This window comes from Protopterus annectens, chromosome 10.part0, assembly GCF_019279795.1.
Source record: "Protopterus annectens isolate FY-2018-M chromosome 10.part0, PAN1.0, whole genome shotgun sequence".
Lineage (NCBI taxonomy): Eukaryota > Metazoa > Chordata > Ceratodontiformes > Protopteridae > Protopterus > Protopterus annectens.
The window spans coordinates 25133426-25149880 of NC_056744.1; the positions used below are offsets into that span (position 1 = coordinate 25133426).

At 36.9% G+C, this 16455-nt stretch overlaps 1 protein-coding gene across 4 annotated transcripts in view; it reads right to left on the minus strand.

Moving 5' to 3' along the window:
* The window catches only part of ITGB4 (integrin subunit beta 4), a 1147860-nt gene that overhangs the window by 166564 nt on the left and 964841 nt on the right, over positions 1-16455 (minus strand). For all 4 annotated transcript variants that reach the window (XM_044084971.1, XM_044084972.1, XM_044084974.1 and 1 more), the window contains 3 exons: positions 16073-16253; positions 1859-1996; positions 745-927 (listed from right to left, as the gene is read on the minus strand). In XM_044084971.1, coding sequence (XP_043940906.1) covers positions 745-927; positions 1859-1996; positions 16073-16253 — 502 coding nt within the window. The remainder of the gene's footprint in view (positions 1-744; positions 928-1858; positions 1997-16072; positions 16254-16455) is intronic.

The following is a 16455-nucleotide window of genomic DNA, read 5'->3' on the forward strand; positions in this document are numbered from 1 at the left end:
AAGAAAAAAGGATTCCCAACGGGGTACTTAACTTTTAGAAGACTTCAGGTCTGAAACTCGAAAAACGAAAATTTCAGGAGGTGGCCGACCGGCACTTGTGAACTGCTTCTACTTCTGACACTGCACGGCAAGAAAAGCTGATGTAATGGCATCGGCTGCATGTTTTATACCCCTGATGACCTGACGTCATGGAAGATAACCCAACAGTGAAACACAAAGAATATCAGAGGTATCTCTGCACAGAGAACAAATACTGGACAGAGAACTGATACTGAACATAGAGCAACACTGCACATGGAGCAAACAGAGGGAATACTGCTGGTGCTATGGAGTACTGACATAAAATCAGCTCTGGTTACACAGGTAGCACCACATATAGACACAGGGGTAATTACAGTCATGGAGAAATACTCATTGTGAGAGTCATAACAAACCTAGAACCAACACAAGACAGAATCACATCAGTGTACACAGCTGACACTCAAATCTGTTGGATTTTTGCTTACAGTGTTAACAGCTGGACTCATTTCTGCTTGTGGAACTAGTTCTCCTGGTAGGTCTTTGCCTCTAGAATGGAAAAGTGGCAGAGGGCTAGTGCTGGGATTCCAATCAGTAAAGAGAAAGTCTTTAGTTAGACTTAATTCTCTATTGCTCTGTTACTAGACACATAGTGCATATTTAACTTCTGTTTTCAAAATAAGTGACAACAAATTTAAGATACAAATTGGCTGACTTTGTACTCACTTGACATGGGTCGTTTTGGCTGTGTGGCTAGGTTCATGGTCGCCTCTTTTTCCGGACCCCAACCAACTCTATTTTTGGCTCTCACTGTATAGCAATAAGGTTGTGTTTCTTGTAAATTCTCAATCAGCACCATCCTTTTCTTTGGATCATTGATATTTATCATCTTTCTTGGTCCAATGAGTTCTATGAAGAAAGAAATAAGTTACCATGTTACACGAAATAAGCATACATTGTCTGAACAAACCTTACAGCCTGTATCATTAAGGAACAAGACAGTGAGTGTCTTTTTTAAGAGCTATAAATTGCTGCCTTCAGATCTGAAACCAAAGTCCCTGTTGTAATGACAATCGTCCTGGAAAAGTGCATGTCCTGCCTTTCCTTGAAGGAATTGTTTTTTTATGCAGAGTTCCTGCAATGACATATACCTATATCTCTATAATGGTCAACTATACCCTAAGGTGTTTCTTAAAAATATCTTAATATAAAAATTAGCACAGCATGTATGGCTATGACTTATGCATTAGGCTACTTTTATATGTTTCTTTAAACCACAGCAGAATTTTTTCTCTACTTATTTCATAAACTGATGACAGTGTAGCAGTACAAAGGATTCTATACTACTGTGAGATGAATCAGGAAACTAGAATTCCATTGTAAGGACCTTGAGTTAGCAGTCTCACAGCTGGTAGAAGATTAGCAACTGCAATATGGTTTCACTACGAGGGATACATAGTAATAATAAAGCCTCTCTGTAGTGTGAGATTAATCAATGTACTGGTATTTTTTCAATGCACGGCACTTGTTTTAATAGTTTAGCTGTGCTAGTGTTGAAATGTAATACTGTGAAGGACTGCTGATTTACACTAATTGTAATAACAGTAGTTACCCAGAAAAATGGAAATATCTGGATTAATTTTTTTGCTAGACTATTTACTATGCAAACTGGAAGATTTTAGTCCTTATAATACAAGGGAGAAAGAAGCCCCTGCCTCTCCTTGGTGAATGCAAATTAATACATCTGATTCATCACACAGAAACAAAACTGTCACACTGGACTGACAATTTGAATAAAACAGGTTAGAAAAGTGTCTGTCAAATTTGTGCTTCTCCTTACGGTTTTCCTCATTGACGGGTGCGTATGAAACTTCATAGGCTGTAATTTCTCCATTGGGCTCTGCAGGCTCTGCCCAGCTGAGTTGCGTCACAGTCGAGGAAATGACGTTGAAGGCTAGACGTCCAGGTTCACTTGGAACTAACAGAAAACAGAGCAACATCAGACACCTGAAATCCCAGGTATGACAAACATGTTTTTTTTTTTGGCTGTAACATGGCAGTTTTTCTTTTAACTGTGTTACTTTACTTAACACAAGCACAGTATCCCATCTGCGTTACTCTGACTTTCACTAGAGAGTACCCCCACCACTTCTGTCCAACTCACAGCTTATCCCTCAAGTTGGATTTACAAATGCATTCTAATGTTTAGGCTTATACAGCTGCAGCCCCATAGGTTAGCAAACAAGAGGTAAGCAGGCAAATGGATTTGTACTGCTATGCATGAGTATAAATGGTGCTCCTTTACCATGCGCAGAGGTGACTAAGCAATAGATACATATTGACACATGAGCTGTGACATGGTCATTTCTGATGGAAAGTGCATGAAAATCTACTGTAGTCCCACTTTAGCACCCAGCCTTCTTAGAAATGACTGAATGGTGTGTCATTTAACAGCCACTAGATGGTGACTAAGCTTGAACACTATACTCTATGTGAATGACAGTACAGACACATGGCCAGGAATGTTGGAATGCACACCAAATTCTAGAATACTGAGCTTACTCTCACCCCAGAGCCAGATAGTGCATGTGTCTGAGCAGTGTACTTGTCAGTTAACAAATTGCAAAAAAAAAAAAACTAAAATGCCTTGCTATACCACTGACAGCAGAGTTGCATATAGACAATTGCCTTCTTTCCTTTAGCCAAGAATAAGGAAAACCTTAGCTGTTCTTGGAAAGCCCCTTGGGCAAGCAGTGTAGCAGATGCCATTTCAAATTATTAATTTACAGGGCAGGATGAAAGGGTGCATTTCTTTGCAAATTAGCTTATCATTTGGCTATTTTGTGGAGATGATATATAGTCCCTAAGGCTACCAATAAAAGCAGTGAACAAGGTTCAAACCCCTCCCTCAACTCAGCAGTTGCTGTTGTTCCCATTATATATCATGACCTGCTATGCTTCACAAAGAAGAATTGAGGTAAAAGGTAAGATAACCCCTTCCTCAGAGCTATTATAAAGACCTCCTGGCGGAGTGAACATAACCTAGAATGTTAATGTTCCATTTTTTTCCTCATTTATGCCTGGACAATAAGCAGTGATACCATCAGAATGAGCATACTTCTACACACACTAAAAGAAGCCTCTTCTGCTGTGTGTGTGACTATGCCTGTGAGTGTGTGTGGACCAAATGCCCTACCTCTGATTACCCCCAAAGACCCGGCATATGACAGGAGAGTCCATGCCTTTCTTGGCTCCCTGTCAAAGGTGTGAGATCTGGTAATGTTACTTCTGACATTTTGAAAAATAAACCAAAATTTAGATTAAAACAAAAAAAACCCCAGCAGACTCTGAATAGTACACCCCCCCCCCCAATATGCAGTTCTTTAGCTGTAAGGAGTGTAATTACACTCCTTGAAATAAGCACCCACATGCCTTCCTTCACAATGACAACAAGCCTCAGGCCACTCATTCCAACACTCTGGTGAATTTTTTTGCGTGTCCCAATTCACTCCAAAATCTAAACTAGGGGCACTGCAATGAATATCTACTACTGCACCAGTGGAATAAACTAAAAAGGAGCAGATATAAAGGGTCTTAAGAGCGTCTTCACAGAACTATACAATGCTACATTTTAAGCAAAATTTATAATGAAACTGCATGAATGGATGGATAAATGAAGGCAGGCTTCTGTGTTGTTGTTGTTGTGTCTTTCGGCTTTTCCCAGTTAGGGGTCGCCACAGTGGAACTCCGGTCTGCTAATGATTGGCAGTAGATTTTTACGTGCTGGCTTGCCGGGCCTAACACACAACCTTCAATGAAGGAACACCCATTCACGCATGTCGCCACACAGAAGACGCTCTAACTGAGAATTGAACGGGCAATGTCTAACTGTGAGGAGGCAGGCTTCTATAATGTATCCAAATCATCTTTTTGTGAAACAATCAGTTCTAGTATTTGACCTCAGGCCATCGTAAAGGATAAAGTTCCCTGTGTGATAAAGTCTAATAAGTGTCACAGGATAGGAAACAGTCATAGCCTTTATATATATATATATATATATATATATATATATATATATATATATATAAACAAAGAGTAAAAAGATCATACAGACAAACCAATTAGTAAAAACTAGAAGAAAAATGTAGCCAAGCTAGGTTTTCCACTGTGGGATACCTTTAATACTGTAACAGAGGCCCATGGGATACATACAAATTACCCTTTAAGGACATCAAGTGTTATGCTGTGCTGACGAGGTCATAAGAAGGCTGAAACATGCATGTCCACAGCTAATGAGGTTTTGGTTGTATTGGCCTGAATGTATCCATAAAGACTTAAAAATTTAAAATAAAAAGTCCTGAAAATTCAGAAGACATATAGCTGAAACACTTGATATCCTTTAGGGTCATTTGCATATATCCCATGGACCTATTTTTGTTCCTTTTTTCCCCATTATTTTTGCTTTTGTCCAGATTTCCTGAGTTATGAGGTTGAGAAGTAAGACTCATAAATATGATAATATGAAATTTCTTATCCCAGTCACAAGAGCAAGACTGAGAATCAGTTATATAATTCCAAGAACTCCATATTTATACATTCATTCAATAGGCAAACAGTGTGTTGAAATCTCTAAGACACAATTGGACTAATGGGTTGGTGATTTAGTTTTTGATCCTGGTATTCAGGAAACAGTGTTCCTCAGTGGTCACATTGCTAGAACACTATCATCAAACCTAAGAACTTACATGAAAACAAGTGATGGCAAACAAACAAACATGAAAATCACACACCTACATAAAAAAACAGACTGTGAAATGAAAGCAGTCTAATAGTGATTACACTGTAGTAACGTTACTGGTCACAAATACTTGACATGCGTTACAGAATATCACATTGACACAAGGGTGATGATATGATCATTTAGAAAATGACACTTAGAATATTAGCAGGAGGTTGAACAGAAGAAAGAGGGACTGCTGGACAAGAATAAGGAGAGGTTAAAAAAGTGGCATCTTCAATGGCAGTGGGCTTCACACATTGAGGGATAACCTACCTGTTGTAGAAGGAAGTAGTAGTTCACAATATACACAAAAACTGACAGCCCAAAAAAGACCACAAAGATGATAGAGTAGATTATTGAGGATAAATAAGATATGTATTATTATTATTATGTAAGAAGTTCAGAAATTCCAAACTGAAATTAGAGGACAGAAAAATACTCGGACAAGAAAAACTGAAAATCTTCAAATGCAAATTTGTGTTCATTAATACAACAGACCCATGAAAAAAATACATAGACAAATACATTTTGGGCTTCTTGAAAAAAAGAAGTGATAGAGGAAATGTGAAAATATAAAGAATAAAACCCTAGAGATTTTTGAAAGGTATAAAAAAGAAACATGGATATGGGAAAGAAAAAGAGATCTGATATAGTACAAGAGATCTGATATGGTACAATATTTATGCAAAGGAGAAAGGCAAACTAATCAATACAATAAAGCAGCTCCAAAGATATTTGAAGAGAAATACAGTCAAAGGCATCCAGATATGGAACATTTTACAATACAAAAAAATAAAATCACAAAAAGGGAATGTAGAACAGAAGATTAGTGAAGTAGAAGTTAAATAGTAGCTGAAGTTATGGAATACCTGTAAAGTGAAGGACTTAGTGTAGAAAGTCTGACAGAAGTTATGTCACAGCATGAGGAATGAGTCCCCAAATTAAAGAGAAGCAGGTGGAGTGGGAGAGATCTGGAGAAGAAATATGGTACAATATTTATGCAAAGGAGAAAACAAAACTAATCAATACAAAAAGCAGCACCAATGATATTTTAAGAGAAATACAGACAAAGGCAACTGGATGTGATCAATTTCACAATACAAAAACAATAAGAAAACAGGGGGAAGTAGAAAAGAGGATTAGTAAAGGAGAAGTTAATGCAATTGAAACTGAACTTATGGATTTCCTACGAAGTGAAAGATTTAGTGTAGAAAATCGAACTCAGGTAAATGCCACAGCATGATGGAATAATGTGTCTCCAAGTTAAGGAGAAACAGTTGGAATGGGAAGCATGTGATCACCTGACACATGAAGATGCTCTGCAGCCTTCAGCAGGAAACCAGTACAAAAGTTTAGGTGGAGTTGCACATCAAGGGAAGGAGCAGGAAACAGTGGCAACTCTGCTGCAGTCAGTGTTGTGGAGTGATACGCCAGTGGGTTCCTATATTAAAGAGTAACAGATGATGCAGAATGCAGCTAAAGAGAGTATGTTCAGGGGCGGCTCGTGGCATCGGGCTGCTGGACTGCAGCCCCCTCAGCTAGACAGCTGAGTAGTTATTGAAGTTTATTTTGTTTTTTTAATGTAAAAAAAAAAAAATCTTTTTTTCCTACTTTAAATTTCGAGTCTGCCAAGATGCGCATTGCGCACTTCAATCGCACAGTTTTTTTTTAAATTCTTGCTGCAATGTTTTCATTGCAGCCTGGAAAACAAAGAAGGCATCATTGTGATGCCCAGAACTTCCCAGAAGTCTATGCGGTTGAGACACAAACCGCATAGATATGGAAGGGGCTTGGACTGCGACGTCCGCAACCGTCATGGCGTCTTGCTGGGCAAATGCTGCTGATTGGTTGTCGCTCTCTTCTCGGGCTTTATGTGCTGGGAAAAGAGCGAGAATCAGTCAGTCAGTTTTCGGCGTTGGACCTGATCATATTATGACATTTTTTTCCTGCTATTGTATTTAGTTTTGTTTAAAACATTTTTTTTTTGATTTTTTGGCACAAGACAAATTATTTTTAAAGTACACAGAGAGCGAGGCAATCAGGAGGACTGTGGTGGATTTATTTGCATTGCTGCTTCTTTCATCAGGCTGTTCTGGAATCAAAACAGGTGAGTTACTATTTATTTCATTACTTAATTATTTAATTTAAGTAGTTTGCTTACTTGAATCCTTCTTTTCTGCGATATATCTAAAAATCTTGTGTTTCCTTTCTTGATGCTTTCTGCTAACTCCCCTTCATCTTTAACCTTTGCTACCTTTACCATTTTTGCTGCCTCATTTGAATAACAAAGATTTTTTAGAAGTTTTTTTTTTCAAAAGGGCCTATCATCCCTTTATATCTTTCTGACGACTTCAGCATGATTAAACAGAAAAGAATATTTAATTCTAAAATAGTTCCAGCAGAGATTTTAGCAATTTTCATTGAGAGTGAGGGAGTCTTTGAGGGATTTGTATCCTTTCAACATTATTTGTGTTTCTTAAGTGGGTTTTTGGGATACAGGCCAGCCACAAAATTCAAGTTTCCCTTAAACTATCTTTTTTCAGGCATAATAGCTTGTTCTGAATTGAGGCTATCTTTTGAAGGAAGAGGTCTAGAGCTACAGATACATAATTTTCTTTTCATACCAGATCCTAGGTCATAGTTGAAAGTTCAAGGATTGGATAGTCTCCATTTGCTCAGGGAATGATGGCCCCAGTATGGATACTGGAGGTGCTTTTTGAGTTTTATTCATTCTACTAATGCAAGGCAGTAGTCACTTACAAAATCTGCTATGTCCACTGTCTTAGAGTTTGTGTTAAACTTGGTAGCAAATACCAGATTGTGTTGACCTGTGATAGGATTTGGTCTAGATGGAGTTTTAACCAGTTGTGAATGATCCCCTTGATTAATGGCTCCCTTGGGTGTTTTTTGTATTCCCAAGTAGTTTATATTAAAATTATCCAGCAACATTAAGTTATAACTCAAAAGACCCTAGTAGATGTTAACATGTGTTTCCCCTGGAAGTGAGGTAGACAGTTTTGTATGATCACCCACAAGACCATGCAGCAGTCATTCTGGAACTTTTTCTAAAGCTGCAGTGCTTTTTTTCTGATTAGACAATTTTTGTATTATTGCTAATAAAAAGAAACATACCGCCACCTCCATTTCTTTGTCCCGCCCTTTTATCTGCCAACTCTTGATACTTGTGGACATGATAATTGGATAGGCTTAAGTCATCATTCAGCCAGGTTTCATTCAGGAATCACAACCTTAGGATTTGTGAGGGACATCCAGATTTCTAACCATGTTTTATTAATTCTGTTGATGCTAAGAAAGGCAATTTTTTAGTCATGTAATGTTAGCAGTAGCATAATTATTAACTGTAAAATAAATATGAGGAGAGATTAGGCCTGGATGGGGATGGATATCTGCTAAATATGATACTTTAATCATTACAAAATAACAAAAGGAGGTTAATTTCCAAAGTGTCTTGATAGGGAGTCATTATGCTGCACTAGTATGAGTGTTTATTTACGTATTTATTAAGAATGGTTGACCTATTTCATGTGCAATCCAGGCATAAAACACAAAGTTTACAATCAAAATTTAAACAAATAAAGGACATACAGAAACAGGTGTGTACAATTTACAGAATAAGAAAGAAAGAATTCCAACACTTAGTTGTTGCTTGTCCATGCTGATTATGATATCATTAGGTAAGGTCCAAAGAGCTGTTGTGGTAAACTGTCTTGCCCAGAAGCCATACTGATTTCTGGAAAATACATATATCAAATCCGTTGACTTATTTAAGCTGAAGTGTTGTGTAATGTATTGTGCAGTTACCAGTACAAAGTGCAAATGCATTTAGTTTATTGACTAACTAATCTTGTGTTACACCTGTTGTTCTTGTTATTACATTTACTTGCTTGGGTAGTAAGTGTTTCATTTTGGTGCTCATAGTTATGTTGAAGTGGTCGCTTGGGTGAATGTTTATGATTTTGGTGTATTGTACTTTTATGTTATTGAAGGAAAGGGGCAAACTTTTTGTTTTGGTGCTTGGGGATACCTCAGCATTTTTCTGAAGAGGTCACTTGGGTGAATGTTTCATTTTGGTGCTTGTATGTTATTGAAGGGGTCACATGGGCAAATGTTTAATTTTAGTGCTTTTGCATATTGTACCTGGACATTTTACTGAAGGGGTCTTTTTTCTTTTAGGGAAATGTTTCATTTCAGTGCTTGTGTATACCTGGACATAGTAATGAAGATTTTACTGAAGGGGTCTTTTTTTCTTTTAGGGAAATGTTTCATTTCAGTGCTTGTGTATACCTGGACATAGTAATGAAGATTTTACTGAAGGGGTCTTTTTTCTTTTAGGAAATGTTTCACTTCAGTGCTTGTGTATACCTGGACATAGTAATGAAGATTTTACTGAAGGGTCTTTTTCTTTTAGGGAAATGTTTCATTTCAGTGCTTGTGTATACCTGGACATAGTAATGAAGATTTTACTGAAGGGTCTTTTTCTTTTAAGGAAATGTTTCATTTCAGTGCTTGTGTATACCTGGACATAGTAATGAAGATTTTACTGAAGGGTCTTTTTTCTTTTAGGAAATGTTTAATTTCAGTGCTTGTGTATACCTGGACATAGTAATGAAGATTTTACTGAAGGGTCTTTTTCTTTTAGGAAATGTTTCATTTCAGTGCTTGTGTATACCTGGACATAGTAATGAAGATTTTACTGAAGGGTCTTTTTCTTTTAGGAAATGTTTCATTTCAGTGCTTGTGTATACCTGGACATAGTAATGAAGATTTTACTGAAGGGTCTTTTTCTTTTAGGAAATGTTTCATTTCAGTGCTTGTGTATACCTGGACATAGTAATGAAGATTTTACTGAAGGGGTCTTTTTCTTTTAGGAAATGTTTCATTTCAGTGCTTGTGTATACCTGGACATAGTAATGAAGATTTTGCATAGGAATTTGTGTATCAGGGAAGTGCTTGTGCTTACATGGTCAGACTGCTGAAGTGAAAACTGTGCAAAATAATTTATTGTGTCATTTTAGTGCTTGTGCATACAGAGTACAAACTAATGAAGGGTTACTTGGGAACATTATTCATTACTGTGTTAGTATTTGTGAAGTGTTTAATTTTGGTGCTTGTGTATACCTGGACATAGTAATGAAGATTTTGCTTGGGGAAATTCATTTGTGTATCAGGAAGTGCTTGTGCATACATGGTCAGACAGCTGAAGCGACCACTGGGCAAAATAATTTGTGTCATTTCAGTGCTTGTGCATACACAATACAAACTAATGAACGGGTTACTGGGGAAAATTATTCATTACTGTGTCAGTGTTTGGGAAATGTTTCATTTTGGTGCTTGTGTATACCTGGATATGTGATGTCATGTGGTTTATGGAAGAGGCTTGTTGGCCACTGAGTTATATGCTTTATTCAAGTGGGCCACAATCAGAAAAGTTTGAGAAACACCGGTATGGACTGTTACTGCCCAACTCTCTGATATATTAGTATATGTAGAAAATGCAGTTAACTGTTATACATTCCTAGCAGAGATCACTGAAGAAAAGCCTCAAACAAAGGGGTACTGATTGCATTAATAGGTGGTAGGATAGTTAGTTTGCATTTTTTTTTTCATTCACTGATGTGTCTTGTAGGTGGCACCTATTATGAATTATCTTTTTACAGGTCAGTGAATAGAGTTTTTTTTTTTTAATGCTACTTTTAAAGTTTGAGTTTGAGTAATTATTACTAGAGCTAGATTGTAAGGGGTTAGTTTTAGTTTTCTACTTAAATTTATAAGTATTGCTTTGCTTGTTAGATAGTAGTTAGGCTGGCTTAATGTAAAGTAAAGTTACAGTCAGACTAAGTGTATTTACCCACAGGACCCATCACAACGTATGGTCCTTATTGCCATTACCAGTCATCATTTCTATTAATAATGCATCAGTCTTTCTTTGTGCTAATGTGAAGCATTGATCCCATTGTACCATAGCCACCCCGTCTTGTTGGCCATACCCCATCTTGTTGGCCACACCCCATCTTGTTGGCCACACCCCATCTTGTTGGCCACACACATCCAGCTGTCTCCTGCAGCCCCCCCCTATGATTTGAAGTCACCAGCCGCCACTGAGTATGTCACAGGAAGATGTTCCAGAACTTTCTGTAAATGCCAGCAGGAAAGACAGAGTAAAGAATGTACCCTCAGTTTAAAAGAAAATGATCTAAGTAGAGATTTGCTTGACTTAAGAGAGGATAAACATATTAAGATTGATTAAAAAATAGATTACAGAAAGTGATTAAGACCCAAAATGTTAGAAGTCTGATAAAACAAATGTGCACAGTAATCAAGACTATCAGCAGAAATTCATGTGATATAACAGAAGTAAATAGGACACATTATTGTGCAGCTGAATTAATGACAGATAAAGTCTTACTACAAAAATGCAGCCCGATATAGGAAAGGGAGGGAAAAAATAAAATGCTGTCATGGAAGTACTGAGCAAAGAAAACTATAAAGCAATTAAGAGAAGAAGTGTCACTGTTAGGAGTATATACGAGGGAACAGAAAACAAAAATACTTAGAAAGATGTGATAAAAGCAATGCACAATATTATAACAGATCAAGATCCATCATGCGCTAATGCAAATAATAAACTAAAGATATCAGCACAGGAAAACAAATAGAAGATTTACAGGTAAACATAAAGGAAAAGTACAATAAGCAATTCACTGATGACCCAGAAAAGGTTTATAGAGAATTAGGAAACAAAGCAAAAGCAATAGAAACACCACCAAAAAAAGAAGAAATATACAGATTTTGGAGAAACATTTATGAAGACCCTATGGAACATAACAAAGATCCTGAACAGATAGAAGAAGTAAAAGAAACAGTTGCATTCTTGAAGGACATCAGTAAAAAGTTCAAATGTTCAGGATATGACATGGGATGAAGTAATGACCAGAGAAATTGAAACAAATTTAAGAAAAGCTCAGAACTGGAAAACCCCAGACCCAGATACAGTACCTAGCTTTTGGTAAAAGTATTAGCATGTTTACATGAAGGTTTAGACCTGAGTAAAAACTACTTATATTTACACCCTGAACACACACCAGCCTGGTTACAACAGGAAAAAGGATACTCCTCTTAACAGTGAACTTGCAAGTCATCCTAAAAACTATAGACCAATAAGTTGCCTTCTGACGACATCCAAAAGACTGAAAAACCATGAGTAGAAGGAAAAAAGCCACAATAGCAGACTGTCGGCACACAAAACAACTTCCTTTTATGGACCTTCTTCAAAAATCATTTACGCTAACAAACGACTGATTTTTGAAGAAGGTCCATAAGAGGAAGTTGTTTTGTGTGCCGACAGTCTGCTATTCTGCCTTCTGAAGATGTACAAACTGGAATTGATGCAGAGTTCATAATAATTTAGAATAAAACTCAATCATGGCAATAGAACAAAAAGATAAAAGAAAATCATATGGAACAGAGGATCACTTGTTGTTAAATAAAGTCATAATGGAGAATTGTAAATTGGAGAAGAATCTAAGTGTGGCATGGACAGATTACAATAAAAGCATTTGACAGTATCCCACATTCATGGATAAATGAGTGCTTAACAAATGTGTAAGATACATCCTACACTGATCAATTACATTACAGTGACTATGAAACAGTGGCAGACCCCTTTGCAATTGTCATTATAAAGGGCAAATTATTATCACAGTAATAAAAATTCAAAGGAGGATATCCAGGGCGAGTCCTCATCACTGCTGTTCTTTTATCTTGCCCTTAGCCCATTAAGCTGTTTACTTAACAGATTAGGTCACGGTTATAGTTTGGTCCCCAGAAAACATCCAAGTGTAAACACTTCTCATTTTCTTTCTTTTTTTTTTTTGTGGATGACTTAAAACTGTAAAGTTCATCAACTGAGAAACTGAAAGCACAACTGCAAGTGATTACAATTTTTCAGATGATATAAGAATTTCATTTGGTCTTGATAAATGTGCAAAAGCAACATTTAAAGCAGGAAAACTGCAGCACCAAGAAAATATCAATCTGGGACAGGAAGGTGACACCGAGGAACCTGAGAAGGAAGGTGTATATAACTATGTGCTAACTGATGAAGAATCAACAATAAAACATGAACAAATGTGAATAAATCTCAATAAGGAATATTTCAAAAGATTAAAACTAATATTGAAAACAGTCCTGACATATAGGAGCAAAGTCCAATATATAAACCAATTTGCTCTTCCTGTTTTAAATTGCAGTTTTGATGTCTGACTGGTCTAAAAAGGTACTGGATCAGTTGGACAGAAAAACAAGAAAAATGTTTCATGCTTATTAAATCTGTGTATACCAAGACTATGTATATCTCTCATCCTGAAGGTGGTATGGGTCTTACAAAAATTGATTGCATACATAAATTTGCAACTGTGCGATTGCATACACATCTGTTGACCTCACCAGATCCAAACATAGAGAAAGTTTTGAAACATGAGGAGAAACCTAAGATAACTTTGCCGCTTAGTTTAGCAAAGGAATATTGGTGTCAAGTGGGAATGGATCAGGCAGCAACTGAATGCATACCACTCAACTTCTCAAGACAAGAAATCTGGACAAAGCCAGAACTAATGAGGGGACAAAGGACCAAAAATAGGGGCAGATTGAAAATATTACTCCTATAAACTTAGAAAGTTGCCAGAATGACAGATTTTCTATTATTACATATTTTCTGAAGGATATGAGGTCTGAAACCAAATGACTGTCATTATTTAGTGTTATTTACTGACTTCAATCTTCTATGACTTGCCAGAAAGCCACAGATGTTATGAGAAACAGACCAAAAATAAGAGGCAAACATCTGGACATTCTGTAAAAATCTAGACAGCTGAGAAGTGTGAGTGAATGTGCCAAAAAACAAAAGAAAAAGAAAGAAGATAAGAAGGATCAGCTGAGAATGCAAGAAATGTGGAAAAGAGTAAATATTGTGGTAACTACAGAAAACTCCTGGAACAACCTGTTGTCGATCAGGATTTAATGCAGGAATGGCAATGGGGAGGTGAATTTAAACCAAAACATGAAAGGTTAATATTGGATGCCCAGGACAGTGGATTACATACATGTTGGTTTACAAAATCCATTGAACATGTGGGAGAAACAGACAAATGCACATTCTGTACAACAGTACTGGAAATAGTCGCCTATCTTGTTGCTGGGTGTGATACACTAATGGCAGAAGGCATAATAAATAATGTGGCAAAACTGTTGCACTGGGGATTGTGCAGAAATTACAATACTGAAGTAGTTGAGAAGCACTGGAATCTTGAGCCACAAAGCATTATAGAGAATGATGAAGTTTACATCATAGGGGATTTACCCATTACCAAAGTTCAGAAAATAGATGCAAGAAAACCGGACATAGTAGTCTATGAAAAGAATGGAAAACTAGTATGGATCATTGAAATTGCTACACCCAGTGATTACAGTGTCTCACATACAGAGAGACACAAAATCATAAAATACCAGAATTTGCAGGCAGAAATAAGGGCAATGTTGAAGAAAGATACCCAGACAGTTCCAATGATAGCAAAAGCAATGGGTCCAATAAAAAAGGATTTACAGTCATACTTAGATATACTACCAACATATGTAACACTGTATGAATTGCAGAAGGAGTCAATTCTGGGCACATTGCGGGTGCTGCAAAGAACACTTTTGGCTAAAATCAAACACTGAAACAATACTAATTTCATGAACTGCAATCATACCCTGACTTAGGAATGGGGTCCATTCCCATCATGTTATTAGAAACCCAAATGTCTTGGAGAAATTAGTGAGGGAGGTATAGATGTAGAGCATGTGAGAGCTTCAAAAGTTGGGGCAAGAACATTGGCTTCAGAGGTTAAGAAGGAAGGACCCTGTATATATTTACAGAAAATAGGGAGCATAAGACAGATACCACACTTGAATGGAAAAACAGGAGATTTGACGACTTTGGAATGCTGAAAATATCAGGAAGCCAGACAGATTACAGGTGTTTGGAATTTATTAACAAACTGGACCAACCGACGGAATGCAAAGAGAGAGGGTCTGAGACTTGATTAATACTTCGTGCCATTGTAAAAGATAGAGCCAGGATAAACTGTGTGTGTAACAGCAGTAGTTAATGAGAAACCTTTACCAAAGAAATTTACAGCAAGATAAGCGAATGTTATGAACTCATAGCTAATATGGAACTATACAGTCATCCAGATGGTACAATGACTGTTACAGAGTATCTTGACTGTAGGAGAAAAGCCTCATTCTTTAGAGGTAGTCACCACCTTTTTGAGCAGTAAACTTTGGGGGGGGTCCTCTCTTGAGATATACTTTGGCTGCTGTACTGATGGGAGATGGCAAACTGTTGCAGAGATATTACAAGTCAGATAGAGGCCATATTGGCTAAGGCAGGCCAGGAGAATCTTCGGGACTTGGATGAGTATCTACTCAGCCACAAAATAAAGAAGACAGACCAGCTGAGGTTTAGTTCAAGGGTAACGTGATAAATCAGAAGTCAACTAATTCAGAATAACTTATTTTTCAGTAGATAATTAGCTTAATGTTTTAATAAGTGCAGCTAATGTACAGAAACACAACTGTGTAATAATTTTTGACCACAAAGAAATGTGTTGACTGTTATTTTACTTTATTAACTTTACTTAAGTTAGTACATTAACTTTACTTACTAATATTTCTGAATACAGACTGGAGCTGGACTTCTACTTAGCTATGCCAGCACCTTGATGTGTAGTTTGCAGTGCTGAAGAGGTAAGAACTAGCAGCAGAAACATGCTTGATCTCTACAGTAGAAGTACAGCTGGAAATGCTAATATGCACATATTCTTACAAGAATTACCACTGGAAACACCTTCTCCACTCACATTCAGCCAGTGATTGCACTTAATTTCAGCCTGAGCGACATTATTTACAATTCAGAAATCACAGCATGTCAAACAAACAATTAACAGATAAATAAAACTCTGGCATTTCCTTACTGCATCAGAATATGTCAGTTAATATCTGTCTCATAAAGTCTGTTATTGACAACAGCCTTGGATAGTTGGGTAGTAAATAATTACTATTATTTATTTATTTTTGTCAACCGGGTAAATCTTACTAAGCCTGTGGCCATTTTTTTTTCAGGAGACACCTAATGTGAAATTTTTTAAGATCATGTCAACAAAGATATTATAATGGCTGATAACTGGAAAGGCTGTATAAGGAGGAACTTACCATCTTCCAGAGTTCGACATCGCACAATATTAGAATAAGGCCCTTCTCCCAATGAGTTGTAACCACATACACGCATCTCATAGTCACAGTAGGGATACAGATCTGTGAGTTCCACTGGTGGGTTCTTTGTGTCTATAATATGTGCATTTGCCTCAGGATCTCCTTCAATCCAGTACTTAACCTAAGGATAAAGAAAAGAACATATGACAGGAAGTCAGATCAAACTTTTCATCAGTACATTTTTATTATCAGCCTATTGTCTTATATAACTACGGTATCTCAAACAAAATTGTGAGGTGTTCTAATTAATGACACTATGAAATTTGGCAAACACCTGTCTCAAACTATCAAAAAAACACATACAAAGCTAGGAATACTTTTCA